Source organism: Panulirus ornatus, chromosome 7 (genome assembly GCF_036320965.1).
Source record: "Panulirus ornatus isolate Po-2019 chromosome 7, ASM3632096v1, whole genome shotgun sequence".
In the NCBI taxonomy this organism is placed as follows: Eukaryota; Metazoa; Arthropoda; class Malacostraca; order Decapoda; family Palinuridae; genus Panulirus; species Panulirus ornatus.
In genome coordinates this window covers 15,833,120-15,853,310 of record NC_092230.1, presented here as the reverse complement: position 1 = coordinate 15,853,310, position 20,191 = coordinate 15,833,120, and the positions used below count along the sequence as shown (strand labels likewise).

At 47.1% G+C, this 20,191-nt stretch overlaps 1 protein-coding gene across 1 annotated transcript in view; it reads left to right on the top strand.

The window, feature by feature from the left end:
• The first annotated feature begins 1,936 nt into the window (after nt 1-1,936).
• LOC139749429 (uncharacterized) overlaps nt 1,937-20,191 on the top strand; it is a 497,430-nt gene continuing 479,175 nt past the window's right edge. Inside the window, exon 1 of the mRNA XM_071663274.1 lies at nt 1,937-2,483. Within this exon, the coding sequence (XP_071519375.1) occupies nt 2,402-2,483 (82 nt within the window). The 5' untranslated portion in view covers nt 1,937-2,401. The remainder of the gene's footprint in view (nt 2,484-20,191) is intronic.

Below are 20,191 nucleotides of genomic sequence, written 5' to 3'. Positions count from 1 at the left end.
TTAAAAGTGGGTAGGTAGTGAAGTGACCAGGACCAAGTGTTCAGCCAGTACATCGGAGGTGATGTGATATTAGTATAAATCACTTCCTATGTAAACAATCCTCTTGAAGAAATGGTACCTTTGCATCACTCAGGTAAATCGTTTGCCCATGAGTTTGTATTCATTACTATGAGTGAAATAAAGTCTTCGGTAGCATGACAGATGGAGACCAACGAAGCCTATATGGTAATTTTCAGCACCTGTATTAGATCACCTCTTAACCTTCTCTTTCTAAGCTGACTGAATCTAATTCCTTTGTCGGCTCTCACGGGATTCGTTTAAGCAGCTCGACTCACTCCAATCTGTTCATATATTTTTTTTCACAAAGGATGACCAAAACTGGACACAATGTTCAAGATGGGGGACACACCAGTGACACATAGAGAGCAAGGATGGCTTTCCTTGACTTTCATTCAAAAGCCTTACTGACGAATCTAAGAATGTTCTTCGCTCTTTTCATTGCTTCTGTGCACGGCTTTCTTGACTTAATGTCAACGGAGATTATCACCCCGAAAACCTTTTTCCTCATTTACCTTTTGTAGGTCAACAGAACTCACACCATAGCTCGCCTTCTCGTCATTACTACAGGTACGTAAAACTCTGCACTCTTCGACATGACGACTGATATCTCACTTGTGATCCACCCAGTCCATCAGTTGTGTATGTCAGTTGAAACTACTACAGACGCTCATCTCCAGCTGTAGACTCACTGTCCAGCTTAATATTGTCTGGGGATTTCGATGTCATTACAACGTAGGATATTACCACCCTCAGGAGTGACTCCCCGTGGCACGCCACTTGTCATGTCCAACCATTCTGCTCAGGACTTGACCATTGATCGCGACCCTTTGTTTACGACCAGTCAACTAATTTCTTAACCACCCAAGTGCAGGCCAATCAATACCATGTGACTTAAGTTTTACTTATAACTTTTAATGTGAAGTTCAATAAGGTTTGTTACCTATGAACTACTTCACTGGGAATTGGAATTCATTGGTGGTCGTCTGAAGGGTTTATGTGTACGTCTCGAGTGATGGTCTTCACAAGTTTCAACAGACCTTTGGCTAAATGCTATAGCATCGTCAGTTGATGAAACACAGTACACTCTCGTCAGAAAACCTCCCGATTTCAAAAGCTGATCTTCTTCCTGCAGCTGAGTGTAGTGCAGTTTTAAGGTGCAGCAGCACCTGGAATTAGGGTTCTGGGGTGATGATAAACACACACACACACACACACACACACACACACACACACACACACGTTAGAGACGACCATACAGTGATGCACATGAACGAGTACATGATGCACATACAACAAACAGCGCACGGGCCTCACTCTCTGTACAGGAAGTAATAACACAAAGCGAAACCAACGTACGAACATTTTCATCCAACCTGCGCACGTTTTCACCTCTCTCTCTCTCTCTCTCTCTCTCTCTCTCTCTCTCTCTCTCTCTCTCTCTCTCTCTCTCTCTCTCTCTCTCTCTCCCTTTCATCAACACCTCCGCCGCTGCAGGTCTGACGCTCCACAACCAATAAACATAAAAGTGATGTTATTTGCATCGATAAACAATGATCATTAACGAAAAATAATGTGGAAAGTTGTCATAACTGGGAAGATGAGCTGAGAGTCGCTCATCATGTAATGTTCACGGTATATGTGCGTGTATGTGTGGTGAACATGTTAAATGTTGGAGAGAGAGAGAGACCCACCCACCATTACCACCAACACGCCTCCATCAACAGTGCCAACACTATCCCCACCACCGTCACCATCACCATCACCGTCACCATCCCCACAAGGGTCAGCAGCACATCCTCGCCGCCACCACCAGCCTCCCGTGCACTACCTGTTGGACCCGGCGTGGCCGCGCGTCAGTCTGCCCGAGAGCGTCGTGAGGGGAGCATCTCGCGCCCCGCCGCTCCCGTCTACCGCGCCACAGGCTTCCCCCATTCGTTACCCCGGGATGGTGTATGGCATCCCCGGAGCTCCGCATCCTCAAATGATATCACCCACGGATATCATGGTGTTATCTTCATAAAGAAGTGAAGTTGTGAAAGAAATAGATATATATATATAATTTTTTCTCATTTTTTTTCTTTAAATTCATACTATGACTTGAAAGCAAAAAGGCTCAGGCATCAAAGTCTATGATTTCACGACGTATTTTTTAACAAGAGTCTGTCAACCCAACTCGACAATGCCACGACCCGGTGGTAACATTTTACAGAAATTCATAGGAAAGTAAGAAAGGCGACGCCACGAGGGAAATCCTGGAAATATGTAGAGGAAAAGAGAATAAAGAGGAGACAAGAGGAGAAGACGAGACTAGGAAGAGAGAGCGAGAGAGAGAGAGGTTAGGATGTTGGCCACATGCTGCTACGCCCTCCTCACTTACGCCCTTCTCACTCCGACATGGGCACACCAAGCTTGCCCCAGAATCAGTAAGTAAACACTTGTACTTACACTTTATTCATCTAAGTAAACGCTGGTACTTACACTTTATGTTTTCTTTGATACTTCGTTTAACTTTATGCGGTTTTAGCCACTGTGCCGAATTCACATTAGCAGTCAACAAGTCCCTACGTTAGCCAGCTAACCCGAGCGTTGGCGTGCATACAATTAGTGTTATGTTGGCTGGGCGTGCCTGGGAACAATGCAGGCGGAATAAGCAGGTCGTCCATATTAACACGAGCAACAACACACACACACACACACACACACACACACACACACGCACTTGCACGCACTCACACACACACACACACGCACTCACACACGCCGACCCTGATCTTCAGTGGACTGACCTTCAGTGTTTGTTCACGCCCTGTAGACATGGTAACAGCCTAGCTATAACTCCCTGTAGACAGGGTAACACAGCCTAGCTATAACGCCCTGTATACATGGTAACACAGCCTAGCTATAACGCCCTGTAGACAGGGTAACAGCCTAGCTATAACGCCCTTTATACATGGTAACACAGCCTAGCTATAACGCCCTGTATACATGGTAACACAGCCTAGCTATAACGCCCTATATACATGGTAACACATCCTAGCTATAACGCCCTGTATACATGATAACACAGCCTAGCTATAACGCCCTGTATACATGGTAACACAGCCTAGCTATAACGCCCTGTGTACAGGCTAACACAGCCTAGCTATAACGCCCTGTATACATGATAACACAGCCTAGCTATAACGCCCTGTATACATGGTAACACAGCCCAGCTATAACGCCCTGTGTACAGGCTAACACAGCCTAGCTATAACGCCCTGTATACATGATAACACAGCCTAGGTATAAAGCCCTGTATACATGGTAACACACCCTAGCTATAACGCCCTGTGTACATGATAACACAGCCTAGCTATAACGCCCTGTAGACAGGGTACCACAGCCTAGCTATAACGCCCTTTATACATGGTAACACAGCCTAGCTATAACGCCCTTTATACATGGTAACACAGCCTAGCTATAACGCCCTGTATACATGGTAACACAGCCTAGCTATAACGCCCTGTGTACAGGCAAACACAGCCTAGCTATAACGCCCTGTATACATGATAACACAGCCTAGCTATAACGCCCTGTATACATGATAACACAGCCTAGCTATAAAAAGATTATTATCCTGACCTGAAATGGATTTATTTTTGGCCTCCAGCCCAATGGATACTTTCGAACATTTTACACTTTACAGCTTCCCACATGCTCGTCATTGCCTAGCTCTCCTGTGTTTACTGAGCAAAATCATCCATAACACGGTTTCTATCATGTTAACTGCCCACATTACAATATTCACACACCAGGTCTGGTATTAGCCAACGTACCAAAATCTCATCATCACGCAGAGAATCGTAGTGATCACAAAAAGATCTACAGTGACTTTTTTCACGTATATCTTCCAGTGATACGACCGCTTCGGTTCATAGGTGTATCTGAGACAGTGACTCGTCATCTGGGACAGTGAATCACCATCTGGGACAGTGACTCGTCATCTGGGACAGTGAATCACTGTTTATTTAGTCCCGTGCCCACCATACGAAGGGCGCTCGGCGTGTAAGCAGATCTACCCAGACACACAGCTCAAGCCAACTTTAACAACCAGGTTTACACACACACACACACACACACACACACAGCCATTCTCGAGAATAAACCAACCCGGAACTACAAATGTGTTGTCCAGCGATAACGTTGCTTCGTTCTCGGGCGTGTGAAACGTTCGTTGCCCTTGGCTGGAGGGTGTCGTACGTACGTATGTATGTCTTGTTATACAACGTCTCTCGCCCGCCATAAACTATTATACATTGCTGTTAGACTTCGAGGTAATTCCTGGCTCTATAAACTGTTATACATTGCTGCTAGACTTCGAGGTAATTCCTGGCTCTATAAACTGTTATACATTGCTGCTAGACTCTGAGGTAATTCCTGGCTCTATAAACTGTTATACATTGCTGCTAGACTCTTGAGATAATTCTTGGCTCTATAAACTGTTATATATTGCTGCTAGACTTCGAGGTAATTCCTGGCTCTATAAACTGTTATACATTGCTGCTAGACTCTTGAGATAATTCCTGGCTCTATAATGTTGCTGTGCTGCTGTGTTACCAAACTCTGGCTCTATAATGTTGCTGTGCTGCTGTTACCAGACTTTTATAATGATGCAAAGCTCTACAGTGATGGAAGGATCTACGTTGCTACGAGGCTCTTGTTATGGTCCCAGGCTCTATGATGGTGTGGTCACGGCTCTATAATGAGGCAAGCTTCTACAACTGGCGTTAGGCTCTACATGGTTCCTAGGCTCTATAGTGATGCACGGACCTGCATTACTGCCAGACTCTACATTGGTGAAAGGCTCTACAATGTTGCCAGGCTCTACGATGATGCGCAAGACTCTACAATACTCCCGGGCTTGCAAGACTCTACAATACTCCCGTGCTTGACGATGATGCCTGACTCTACAGCGATGCCAGGCTCTACAGAGAAGCCAAGCTCTAAAATTTCTCTTAGGTTCTGCAGTGATGCCAGGCTTCAGAAAGCGGCCAGACTCTACAATACTGCCTGGCTCTATGATACCGCCAGGCTCTACAGTGTTGCCTGGCTCTATGATACCGCCAGGCTCTACAGTGTTGCCTAGCTCTATGATACCGCCAGGCTCTACAGTGTTGCCTGGCTCTATGATACCGCCAGGCTCTACAGTGTTGCCTGGCTCTATGATACCGCCAGGCTCTACAGTGTTGCCTGGCTCTATGATACCGCCAGGCTCTACAGTGTTGCCTGGCTCTATGATACCGCCAGGCTCTACATGTTGCCTAGCTCTATGATACCGCCAGTCTCAACAGTGTTGCCTGGCTCTATGATACCGCCAGGCTCTACAGTGTTACCTGGCTCTATGATACCGCCAGGCTCTACATGTTGCCTAGCTCTATGATACCGCCAGTCTCAACAGTGTTGCCTGGCTCTATGATACCGCCAGGCTCTATAGTGTTACCTGGCTCTATGAAACCGCCAGGCTCTACAGTGTTGCCTGGCTCTATGAAACCGCCAGGCTCTACAGCGTTGCCTAGCTCTACGATACCGCCAGGCTCTACAGTGTTGCCTGGCTCTATGATACCGCCAGGGTCTACAGTGTTGCCAGGTCCTGTAATGTTACCAGCCTCTACAATGTTGCCAGGTTTTAAGGTGTTGCCAGGCCTTAGAGTTGCCAGACTGGCCCGGGGTCGACATAGTTGCCAATCTTGATGATGATAATTTGTGTCCATCTCGCTCACACCTGTCGCCCCGGCTCTACAGAGCTGACCGACCCACTCTAAACAAAAAAAGAGCTTGATCCACACCTGTGCAATGACGAGTCGTGTACATGTACACAGTGGCTGTCGCAACCTGGACAACGGGTGTCGACCAGCTCTGTTGTACAACGGGTGTCGACCAGCTCTGTAACGGCTATCGACCACTTGTACAATGACTCGACCACATCTAAGCTGACTCGACCAGCTCTACAATGAGCGTCAACCACCTGTACAAATGACTCGACCAGCTCTACAATGAGCGTCAACCACCTGTACAAATGACTCGACCAGCTCTACAATGAGCGTCAACCACCTGTACAAGTGACTCGACCAGCTCTACAATGAGCGTCAACCACCTGTACAAATGACTCGACCAGCTCTACAATGAGCGTCAACCACCTGTACAAATGACTCGACCAGCTCTACAATGAGCGTCAACCACCTGTACAAATGACTCGACCAGCTCTACAATGAGCGTCAACCACCTGTACAAATGACTCGACCAGCTCTACAATGAGCGTCAACCACCTGTACAAATGACTCGACCAGCTCTACAATGAGCGTCAACCACCTGTACAAATGACTCGACCAGCTCTACAATGAGCGTCAACCACCTGTACAAATGACTCGACCAGCTCTACAATGAGCGTCAACCACCTGTACAAATGACTCGACCAGCTCTACAATGAGCGTCAACCACCTGTACAAATGACTCGACCAGCTCTACAATGAGCGTCAACCACCTGTACAAATGACTCGACCAGCTCTACAATGAGCGTCAACCACCTGTACAAATGACTCGACCAGCTCTACAATGAGCGTCAACCACCTGTACAAATGACTCGACCAGCTCTACAATGAGCGTCAACCACCTGTACAAATGACTCGACCAGCTCTACAATGAGCGTCAACCACCTGTACAAATGACTCGACCAGCTCTACAATGAGCGTCAACCACCTGTACAAATGACTCGACCAGCTCTACAATGAGCGTCAACCACCTGTACAAATGACTCGACCAGCTCTACAATGAGCGTCAACCACCTGTACAAATGACTCGACCAGCTCTACAATGAGCGTCAACCACCTGTACAAATGACTCGACCAGCTCTACAATGAGCGTCAACCACCTGTACAAATGACTCGACCAGCTCTACAATGAGCGTCAACCACCTGTACAAATGACTCGACCAGCTCTACAATGAGCGTCAACCACCTGTACAAATGACTCGACCAGCTCTACAATGAGCGTCAACCACCTGTACAAATGACTCGACCAGCTCTACAATGAGCGTCAACCACCTGTACAAATGACTCGACCAGCTCTACAATGAGCGTCAACCACCTGTACAAATGACTCGACCAGCTCTACAATGAGCGTCAACCACCTGTACAAATGACTCGACCAGCTCTACAATGAGCGTCAACCACCTGTACAAATGACTCGACCAGCTCTACAATGAGCGTCAACCACCTGTACAAATGACTCGACCAGCTCTACAATGAGCGTCAACCACCTGTACAAATGACTCGACCAGCTCTACAATGAGCGTCAACCACCTGTACAAATGACTCGACCAGCTCTACAATGAGCGTCAACCACCTGTACAAATGACTCGACCAGCTCTACAATGAGCGTCAACCACCTGTACAAATGACTCGACCAGCTCTACAATGAGCGTCAACCACCTGTACAAATGACTCGACCAGCTCTACAATGAGCGTCAACCACCTGTACAAATGACTCGACCAGCTCTACAATGAGCGTCAACCACCTGTACAAATGACTCGACCAGCTCTACAATGAGCGTCAACCACCTGTACAAATGACTCGACCAGCTCTACAATGAGCGTCAACCACCTGTACAAATGACTCGACCAGCTCTACAATGAGCGTCAACCACCTGTACAAATGACTCGACCAGCTCTACAATGAGCGTCAACCACCTGTACAAATGACTCGACCAGCTCTACAATGAGCGTCAACCACCTGTACAAATGACTCGACCAGCTCTACAATGAGCGTCAACCACCTGTACAAATGACTCGACCAGCTCTACAATGAGCGTCAACCACCTGTACAAATGACTCGACCAGCTCTACAATGAGCGTCAACCACCTGTACAAATGACTCGACCAGCTCTACAATGAGCGTCAACCACCTGTACAAATGACTCGACCAGCTCTACAATGAGCGTCAACCACCTGTACAAATGACTCGACCAGCTCTACAATGAGCGTCAACCACCTGTACAAATGACTCGACCAGCTCTACAATGAGCGTCAACCACCTGTACAAATGACTCGACCAGCTCTACAATGAGCGTCAACCACCTGTACAAATGACTCGACCAGCTCTACAATGAGCGTCAACCACCTGTACAAATGACTCGACCAGCTCTACAATGAGCGTCAACCACCTGTACAAATGACTCGACCAGCTCTACAATGAGCGTCAACCACCTGTACAAATGACTCGACCAGCTCTACAATGAGCGTCAACCACCTGTACAAATGACTCGACCAGCTCTACAATGAGCGTCAACCACCTGTACAAATGACTCGACCAGCTCTACAATGAGCGTCAACCACCTGTACAAATGACTCGACCAGCTCTACAATGAGCGTCAACCACCTGTACAAATGACTCGACCAGCTCTACAATGAGCGTCAACCACCTGTACAAATGACTCGACCAGCTCTACAATGAGCGTCAACCACCTGTACAAATGACTCGACCAGCTCTACAATGAGCGTCAACCACCTGTACAAATGACTCGACCAGCTCTACAATGAGCGTCAACCACCTGTACAAATGACTCGACCAGCTCTACAATGAGCGTCAACCACCTGTACAAATGACTCGACCAGCTCTACAATGAGCGTCAACCACCTGTACAAATGACTCGACCAGCTCTACAATGAGCGTCAACCACCTGTACAAATGACTCGACCAGCTCTACAATGAGCGTCAACCACCTGTACAAATGACTCGACCAGCTCTACAATGAGCGTCAACCACCTGTACAAATGACTCGACCAGCTCTACAATGAGCGTCAACCACCTGTACAAATGACTCGACCAGCTCTACAATGAGCGTCAACCACCTGTACAAATGACTCGACCAGCTCTACAATGAGCGTCAACCACCTGTACAAATGACTCGACCAGCTCTACAATGAGCGTCAACCACCTGTACAAATGACTCGACCAGCTCTACAATGAGCGTCAACCACCTGTACAAATGACTCGACCAGCTCTACAATGAGCGTCAACCACCTGTACAAATGACTCGACCAGCTCTACAATGAGCGTCAACCACCTGTACAAATGACTCGACCAGCTCTACAATGAGCGTCAACCACCTGTACAAATGACTCGACCAGCTCTACAATGAGCGTCAACCACCTGTACAAATGACTCGACCAGCTCTACAATGAGCGTCAACCACCTGTACAAATGACTCGACCAGCTCTACAATGAGCGTCAACCACCTGTACAAATGACTCGACCAGCTCTACAATGAGCGTCAACCACCTGTACAAATGACTCGACCAGCTCTACAATGAGCGTCAACCACCTGTACAAATGACTCGACCAGCTCTACAATGAGCGTCAACCACCTGTACAAATGACTCGACCAGCTCTACAATGAGCGTCAACCACCTGTACAAATGACTCGACCAGCTCTACAATGAGAGAGAGAGAGAGAGAGAGCAAGTGGAACCCACTTCGTTGAATGTCTATACACCATCCCACTGAGACTCACCCGACAGCCTTGCTCTAATTATGCCAATTAGCTGATAATTAGCGCACATCAGAGGTCAACTCTCTCTGTCTCCCTCAGTGTTTACGTGGTTACCCAGGGAATAAGATGACGTGGTAAGAAAGGTTAATTGGTTTTCACGTGTGTGTGTGTGTGTGTGTGTGTGTGTGTGTGTCTGTGTGGTATGTGTGGTGTGTGTGTGTGTGTGTGTGGTGTGTGTGTGTGTGTGTGTGTGTGTGTGTGTGTGTGTGTGTGTGTGTGTGTAGTGTGTGTGTGTGTGTGTAGTGTGTGTGTGTGTAGTGTGTGTGTGTGTGTGTGTGTGTGTGTGTGTGTGTGTGTGTGTGTGTGTGTGTGTGTGTGTGTGTGTGTGTGTCTGTGTGTGTGTGGTATGTGTGTGTGTGTGTGTGTGTGGTGTGTGTGGTGTGTGTGTGTGTGTGTGTGTGTGTGTGTGTGTGTGTGTGTGTGTGTGTGTGTGTGTGTGGTATGTATGTGTGTGTGTGTGTGTGTGTGTGTGTGTGTGTGTGTGTGTGTGTGTGTGTGTGTGTGTGTGTGTGTGTGAACGTCAAGAATGGTCTACTGTGTGTATGCATATTCACTTGTGGTGGTGTGTGTACGTGTTGTGTAATGCATGTACATGTGCTGTGTTACGTGTGTACATACTGTGTTGCGTGTAAATACTGTGTTGCGAGTGTATATGTTGATTTAAGTGTGTAAATGATGTTTTCTCAAAACATACTGTGTTGTATGTGCACATACTGAGTTGTATGTGCACATTTTGTGTTGTGTGGGCACATACTGTGTTGTATGTGCACATACTGTGTTGTGCGTGTACATGACGCGAATTGGCATATCTTCTGTGTGAGTAAGTGCTACGTGTGGACATGCTGTTTCTGTGTACGTGTTGTGTGTGCATTTGTGCTCTGTGTATATGTACATGTCTTCAGTGTATCTTTACTCTGTGTGTACATATAGTGCTCTGTGTACGTATTATGTTGTATGTGTACAGTTGTCATGGGTACGTGTTGTGTTGTCTGTGTAAATATTATGCCATGCGTACGTGTTGTGTTGTCTGTGTACATATCATGTCATGTGTACGTATGTGTTGTGTGTACGTGCTGTGTTGTCCGTGTACGTATTGCGTTGTGTGTACGTGTTGTGTTGTCTGTGTACATATCATGTCATGTGTACGTATGTGCTGTGTGTACGTACTGTGTTGTCTGTGTACTTATTGTGTTGTGTGTACGTGTTGTGTTGTCTGTGTACATATCATGTCATGTGTACGTATGGTGTTGTGTGTACGTTTTGTGTTGTCTGTGTACGTATGTCATGTGTACGTGTTGTGTTGTCTGTGTACATATGTCATGTGTACGTGTTGTGTTGTCTGGGTATATAATGTCATGTGTACGTGTTGTGTCGTCTGTGTACGTGTTGTGTTGTCTGTGTACGTGTTGTGTTGTGTTGTGTGTGCACATGCTGGTAACCTGATGTGCCAGGTCACAACACCCGAGGTCGGTAGGTGAGGAACACGTACACGTGTTGTCTAGTGTTCCACCTGCATGTTTACATGATCAGACCGCCTGGGTGTGTGTTGCACATCTGTCATGTCCTCACTCCTCTCTGGGTCGAACCTCATCCCACTCACGAGCGTGTGTAACCTCACCACACACACTGATCAGTGTGAGTGTAACCTCATCCCACTCACGAGCGTGTGTAACCTCACCACACACACTGATCAGTGTGAGTGTAACCTCATCCCACTCACGAGCGTGTGTAACCTCACCATACACACACTGATCAGTGTGAGTGTAACCTCATCCCACTCACGAGCGTGTGTAACCTCACCACACACACTGATCAGTGTGAGTGTAACCTCATCCCACTCACGAGCGTGTGTAACCTCACCACACACACTGATCAGTGTGAGTGTAACCTCATCCCACTCACGAGCATGTGTAACCTCACCACACATACTGATCAGTGTGAGTGTAACCTCATCCCACTCACGAGCGTGTGTAACCTCACCACACACACTGATCAGTGTGAGTGTAACGTGAGTCAAGTGTGAGTACCAATCACCACGAAAGAGCTCACAGACTCTCAGCTCACAGACCGGTGTGAGCACGACTCACACCGAGTTGCAGTGAGCCCACGGCGTCATGTGTTTGTATGAGCTTAACATGGGCAGGAGCGCGAAGGCTGGGGTTAGCACAGCCCGGGAGATAAGAGATAAGGGATAATGATGATGATAAGGGCTTATCCACATTCATGACATAAAAAATCCTGCAATTTAGCAGCGATGATATGCTAATGACGAGCACTGCCACCCTCCATCCCTGCAGTGCCGTCACTGTTAAATGTAGAACAGTGCCAGCTTGCTGTACTGTCACCGTTAACAGGGCAGTGCCACCTTGCCGGCAGTGACGTAGCTTTTAACAGAGAGGAGTGCCTTTCCTACTGTGCCGACAGTGCCTGCCTACTGTGTCGACAGGATAGTCACTGTTAACAGAGATCAGTGCCTACCTGCGGAGCACTGTTAACAGAGCAGTGCTATTAGTGTAAACGAAGAACAGAGCTTGTCCGCTGTGCTCTCACTGTTACCATACAACTGTGTTTGCCTGCAGTGCCAGTACTATCAACGTACGGCAGTGCCTGATTGCAGTGCCATGATTCTTAATACAGAGCAGTGCCAGCCTGCAGTAATAGAGTGTGTATGCGTCTGTGTATGCACGTATCGGTACATATATCTATCTACATGTACATGTGTGTATTTGTATATGTCAATTTATCGGTACATGTGTGTATTTTATATGTATTTGCGTAGGTGAGTACAATTTGTGTGTTACGGGGAGAAAGTAATACACTCGTGTTGTATGTATGTATGTATGTATGTACATACGTATGTATGTATGAATGTATATACGTATGTATGTACGTATGTATGTACGTATGAATGTATGTATGTATGTATGTATGTATGTATGTATGTATGTATGTATGTATGTATGTATGTATGTACGTACGTACGTATGTACGTATGAATGTACGTATGTATGTACGTATGAATGTACGTATGTATGTATGTATGTATGTATGTATGTATGTATGTATGTATGTATGTATGTATGTATGTATGTATGTACGTACGTATGTATGTATGAATGTATATACGTATGTATGTACGTATGTATGTACGTATGAATGTATGTATGTATGTATGTATGTATGTATGTATGTATGTATGTATGTATGTATGTACGTACGTATGTATGTATGAATATATATACGTATGTATGTACGTATGTATGTACGTATGAATGTATGTACGTATGAATGTACGTATGTATGTATGTATGTATGTATGTATGTATGTATGTATGTATGTATGTACGTATGTACGTATGTATGTATGTATGTATGTATGTATGTATGTATGTACGGAGCAGGAGGAGCGTCAGCTGATGGGGGTCGGGGTCGGCTTCCTTGCCTGACACACTTTTGCTGATGGAGAAAAATGATGTGATTTACTTAGTTGGACCCGACTCCCTCCCTCCAGACCCCTCCCTCACAGATATTACATTCCTTCCCTCCCTCCCTCCCTCCCTCCTGCCCCTTCCATCTATCCTATTTTCCACTCCCTTCCCTCTTGGCGAAGCGTTCCAGACGAAATCTTCTCTCACCAACACTAGACTTGTCAGGTTAAGACGATACACACTAGACTTGTCAGGTTAAGACGATACACACTAGACTTGTCAGGTTAAGGTGATACACACTAGACTTGTCAGGTTAAGGCGATACACACTAGACTTGTCAGGTTAAGGCGATACAGTTATGGAAAAACCTATTTTCGAACTCATCCTGGACAGATCGGGGCCTGAACATACAGGAGGGTGAGAGGCGTGCAAGGAATAGAGTGAATTGGAACGATGTGGTATACCGGGGTCGATTCAGTAGGGTTAAGGGACAAGTGAATTGGGAGGTAAGTTTGAAAGGAGAAAAACTGGGGGAAGTGAAGTGTTTTAGATATCTGGGAATGGATTTGGCAGCGGATGGAACCATGGAAGCGGAAGTGAGTCACAGGGTGAGGGAGGGAGCGAAGGTTCTGGGAATGTTGATGAATGTGTGGAAGGCAAGAACGTTATCTTGGAAAGCAAAATTGGGTATGTTTGAAGGAATAGTGGTTCCAACAATGTTATATGGTTGTGAGGCATGGGCGATAGATAGGGTTGTGCGAAGGAGGGTGGATGTGCTGGAAATGAGATGTTTGAGGACAATATGTGTGTGAGGTGGTTTGATCGAGTAAGTAATGAAAGGGTAAGAGAGATGTGTGGCAATAAAAAGAGTGTGGTTGAGAGAGCAGAAGAGGGTGTATTGAAATGGGTTGGTCACATGGAGAGAATGAGTGAGGAAAGACCAACAAAGAGGATATATGTGTCAGAGGTGAAGGGAACGAGGAGAAGTGGGAGACCAAATTGGAGGTGGAAGGATGGAGTGAAAAAGATTTTGAGCGTCGGGGCCTGAACACACAGGAGGGTGAAAGGTGTGCAAGGAACAGTGAATTGGATCAATGTGGTATACCGTGGTCGACGTGCTGTCAGTGGATTGAGCCAGGGCATGTGAAGCGTCTGGGATAAACCATGGACAGTTTTGTGGGGCCTGGACGTGGAAAGGGAGCTGTGGTTTCGATGCTTTACACATGACAGCTAGAGACTGAGTGTGGACGAATGTGGCCTTTGTTGTCCTTTCCTAGCGCTACTTCGCGTGCACGCGGGGGGGGAGGGGGTGTCATTTCATGTGTGGCGGGAAGAATGAATGAAGGCAGCATGTATGAATATGTACATGTGTATCTATGTATATGTCTATGTATGTATATGTATGTATGCGGTGAAATATATAGGTATGTATATGTGCGTGTGTGGGCGTGTATGTATATACATGTGTTTGCGGGTGGGTTGGGCCATTCTTTCGTCTGTTCCCTTGCGCTACCACGCTAACGCTGGAGACAGCGACAAAGTATGATAATATATATATACATACATATATATATATATATATATATATATATATATATATATATATATATATATATATATATAGGAACAAAAGCAATAACAGGCCTTTCAGTCCATTAAAGAATATTTTGGACAGGGTAGGAAAGCGAACAGATGACTTAAGGATAAACACTTGTTAACTTGACATGTAAGTCGACGATGATAATATTAGTGGAGGACCTCTAGCGAGGCATGACTCAACTTCCTTCCTACTTATGGTGGCGATGTCAACCATTTTCACCGGTAAATCCTTCCATGTGTTGACGATCCTGGTGAAGCAGAGAGAAACGTCCGCCTCTCTGGAAGTGGAACAGTTGCCCACGAGTTGGTCTCACAATTACTACGAATGAAAACGGGCAAATACAACCTTAGACGCCAGCTTACATCTAGACCATCAGAGCCACTGGTTGTTATGATGCCTCCTCCTCCTCCTCCTTCCCTCGACCAGTTAAGTTGTGGCACTTCCTTCTGTTATCTTTCCTTCTTCATGTAACCTGTCAGGTCCACAAACACTCACGCAGCCTCGATTGATTTCAACTTTCTTCCCTAACTTTTCCCGTTCACCCGAGATGGCCTTCTACACGACCTTCTACGACACCAATATGGTTGGTGTTGGAGGACAGAACACCCCCGGCGTGTGTGGAGGGTTGTGTGGGGAGGTCTACACCCTCTCCCCTACATATGCACGTGGGCTGTACACCTGGCTACTGCCTGGCCAGGGAGGCCGGTCGCTTGTGCTGGACACCCAGGCTGCTGGTGAGGTCTTCCAGTAGGAGCCGATGTCCCTCGTCGTCAAATCGTTGAACACATGTCAGGAAAGACGTCCCCACTTGCCGGAGATTCGCAGGTCTCTTGAGGCCCACTGGAACCATCTGCTCCGCGTTCGTGTTGGCCAATACTGAGGCCAGCTGGAGGAGGTGTAGGCCAGATATAGTAATATACTGACGTATGAGGAAATGGCTGGCTTGTCTGTCCCTCACAGCGTGAGAGTTGGGGTAAGGGAAGCCTTGTATCACTCTAAGCTTCGTCTCCTGAGAGGCGAGTGTTGTATGAACGTCGTGATGGGAGAACACTGTACTGTCCACGCCAAGCAGGTCCTCACATCCACCACATTCTCCCTCACACAGATTTTCAATCTCTGCCTCACAGTTTGTACAGTGCTTTCAAATATGATCCTATTTCGTAGCTTGTTCCACTTACCTGGTCACCAGACCAACACTTTCCTACATCCTTCCTCAATCTAAAAATATCAGTTTTTAATAAAACACAATTTGCATATCTGGCTTGACTGGATGATATTTTCAGAAATTCATTCATAGAAATTCATCTCCAGTTCATCTCTCGCTCTCAGCTACCTGTCCACTTGGACCACATCCTCCACCATGTTTTACGAGCGAAATGGAAAATGTTACATCATTCGTGTCTCGTCGTAGTAAACATCAGTGACGTCAGGTGTCGCATTCGTTATCCACCTCCACTGTACGTTCTGCTGTCGTCTGTAACCGTCCTGTAATGCGGTGGCTGGAGCCGCAGTACATAATGATACAGATGCAGTGGTATAAAACATTTGCAATTCTATTAAGTAACATTTCCGGAAATAATTCCCAGTTTTCCATTTTGCTTTGTTTCCGGCGTTTATGCATGGTTCGCCTCGGCTTCACGTCTGTTCCTTGCGTTGTGTCATGACCCATGCTGACCTTACTCACCCAGGTCAGACGGGAGGCGACGGGCGACAGCCCCTGTCCCGACCTGTGCAGACATGGCACGTATTGAGTCTGGAGGGGAAGGGGAAGGGGAGGGGGAGCAGTCGTCAGACCAGGTGAGGGGAGGTGGAAGGGGAGGGGGTGCAGGTGTCGTGTTGTGAGAGGGAATAGGGATGAGGGGAAGGGAGGGAGGGAGAGGGGAGAGGGGATGGGGGGAAGAGCCACAGCTGGGGAAAAGGTCACGTACGAACGTGTTGTGTAGGTCTGGCCCTGCCATACTCTCTCTCTTTCTCTCTCTCTCTCTCTCTCTCTCTCTCTCTCTCTCTCTCTCTCTCTCTCTCTCGGAGCCACCATGTGCCGTGCCTGTGGGCCGAGCAAGGCCTCCTGCGGTGGTAGTGGTGTCCTAGCCTGGCCTCCTGGCCGGGCACGACCCTCCTGCATCACTCCTCCTCCTCCTCCTCCTGTATTAACCCCTGGCAGGAAGGGAGGGGATGAGGGGGTCGCCTCACGGACCACCGACTCAGTGTAAAGCGAAATTATTTTTTTTCTTTTTCTTTTTTAAGTGAAGTGTCTCCCTCAGACGACGACGTGTCTCGAAAACATCTTCGAACCAGCAAAGTAAGGCGGCTGTCCGAGAGAGAGAGAGAGAGAGAGAGAGAGAGAGAGAGAGAGAGAGAGAGAGAGAGAGAGAGAGAGAGAGAGAGAGAGAGAGAGAGAGAGAGAGTATGGCAGAGAGAGAGAGAAGCGTGGTGAGGGATGGAACTCATCAGTTCATTAATACCTTCCATTATCTCGTTCTCATTGTGAGAGTGGATGGGACTCGAGGCTTTGGGGGGGGGATGGGGGCATGGAGTGAGTGGGGTGGGAGGCATGGAGTGAGAGGGGAGGGAGGGAGGGGGTTGGGGGGACGGAGGGAACAAAGGAGGAGGAGGAGGAGGACACATCAGGCCAGCTGGTCTCAACACAGTCTGCGCCTCAACTTGTAAACATAAGACCAAACTGAAGTTTATCGTGTGACTGCGATGACGTCATCCGTGTGTTGTCCTTACGTGCTCCACATGTTCGTTCATAGATCTGTCTAACTGTACGTAGTCACTTCCCTGTGTCGCACGGGGGAGCAGGTTCTACACTCGTGGAGGCTCTCTCCTAAAACTTACTAATTGTGTGTGTGTGTGTGTGTGTGTGTGTGTGTGTGTGTGTGTGTGTGTGTGTGGGTGTATCTTCGTAAGGGATCTTTCAAACATGATTGCTAATTCAGCATTCACCAGTGTTATAACTTGTACAGCGCTTTTCCTCTACTGCTCACACAGGTTACCTGTAAGATGGCCGGAGGTCACAGCAGGTGGACCCAAACTCAGCTGGAAATAAATCGTGTAATTCTTTTCAGTTATATCGTACCACAACATTCTGGTGTTACATTCCCAAGTGTACAAGGATAATACAACATGGTCCAGGTAGAGGTCCAGGTATATACACAAAATCCAGCGATATGGATACATATGATTGATCTACGAGAGATGGATGTGGAATACGTCCACTACCTTGTCTCATCTATGAAGGCTGAACGCCTCATATCAGCGGGGCGTCGTGCCACGTGATGTTCATTAGTTCTCCGTCCGTTGTCGCTGGGCCAGGTCGAGTGTCGAGCGCTAGGTAACACCAGAAGATCGTCAGTCTGTAGGATCTCATACTCCAAGATCGCTCCTGGATACAGAGGAAGGACCTCGAGTCCCCGAAGGCGTCTGGGGTCGGGTGAAGAGTTTAATACGGACGGCCTTTTCCCCCTAACATTTCTCTTGTGAGGGTCGTGGTGGAGCAAGATCTCCGGGCTTCCACATGAAGGGCCTCCAGTAAAGGCGGGTGGGGTCAAGGAGCACTGTCTGGTTCGGGATCGTCTGGTTCGGCTCTCATTGTGTGCTTCCGTCTGGCACCATCTGTCCAGGTTCATGCAAGCCGAGGTGCAATCTCCCTGTTTTAGAGTATTATCCACTTCCACCTTGAGTGCCCTGGTCTAGATCATAATGAGGAGGAGCTGTGAGGCAGTCCTCTCCTCACACGCGACATTCACGGTGGTGGAGCCCTCATACCGCCGGGGGCCACTCACTCCTGCCGCTGTGACAGTGTCCAGCAGTGGCGGCTCTGACGTATACGGTGGTGTCGAGGTGGTCGTGTGAATGCTTCAATAATATATCCAGCAGAGGGAGGGAGCCGTCGATGTTGTGTTCCGTCATCAAGCTCAGACCTGACTACTACTCCACATATATATATATATATATATATATATATATATATATATATATATATATATATATATATATATATATATATATATATATATATATATATTATCCCAGGGGATAGGGGAGAAAGAATACTTCCCACGTATTCCCTGCGTGTCGTAGAAGGCGACTAAAAGGGAAGGGAGCGGGGGGGCTGGAAATCCTTCCCTCTTTTTTTTTCTTTTTTTAGTTTTCCAAAAGAAGGAACAGAGAAGGGGTCCAGGTGAGGATATTCCCTCAAAGGTCCAGTCCTCTGTTCTTGACGCTACCTCGCTAACGCGGGAAATTGCGAATACGATGCATACAATACTATCCATAGGTAAACAGTCGAACCCTTGCCAAGTGTGCGTGACAGACTGGAAGGAGGGATAGCGACTTAAATGGCTGTTTCTCTATGAGACACACACACACACACACACACACACACACACACACCACACAGACACACACACACACACACACACACACACACACACACACACACACACACCACACAGACACACACACACACACACCACACACACACACCACACACACACACACCACACACACACACACACACACACACACACACACACCACACACACACACACCACACACACACACACACACACACACACACACACAGTCGTGGCGTGACACCGTCAGTAGCCACCCCAGCAGCAGGCATGACTAAGGGTAAAACCCTCACCTGTGGCACGACCATAGCGGGGGTTGGTTACGTCATGAAGCACCTGCTGCATGACAACACAATCCACTGCTCACTTATACTTCAGGTGAGGATGATAACAATGTTATCATCCTACACTTCAGGTGTCACTTATACTTCAGGTGAAGATGATGACCTTAATGTCATCATCCCACACTTCAGGTGAAGATGATGACCTTAATGTCATCATCCCATACTTCAGGTGAAGATGATGACCTTAATGTCATCATCCTACACTTCAGGTGAAGATGATGACCTTAATGTCATCATCCCATACTTCAGGTGAAGATGATGACCTTAATGTTATCATCCCACACTTCAGGTGAAGATGATGACCTTAATGTCATCATCCCATACTTCAGGTGAAGATGATGACCTTAATGTTATCATCCCACACTTCAGGTGAAGATGATGACCTTAATGTCATCATCCCATACTTCAGGTGAAGATGATGACCTTAATGTTATCATCCCACACTTCAGGTGAAGATGATGATGACAACGTTATCATCCTACACTTCAGGTGTCACTCATACTTCAGGTGAAGATGATGACCTTAATGTTATCATCCTCCACTTCAGGTGAAGATGATGACCCTTTGTTATGTTTCTGTAGACTGAAGTACTTCGACACTTCAGGTCTGAAGTAGTGAGGACGACCCTCTCTCTTGTCTGAGAATCATCGTCATGTGTAACTGAGTAATTACCTTCAACACGACGGTACGACACAGGGTGACCCAACCACCACAGCTATACTGTCAAAGGTCAAGCCCATATAAACTATAGGGTCGGTCCGTCGTGCTCAAGGGTCGTACCGTCGTGCTCAAGGGTCATACCGTCGTGCTCAAGG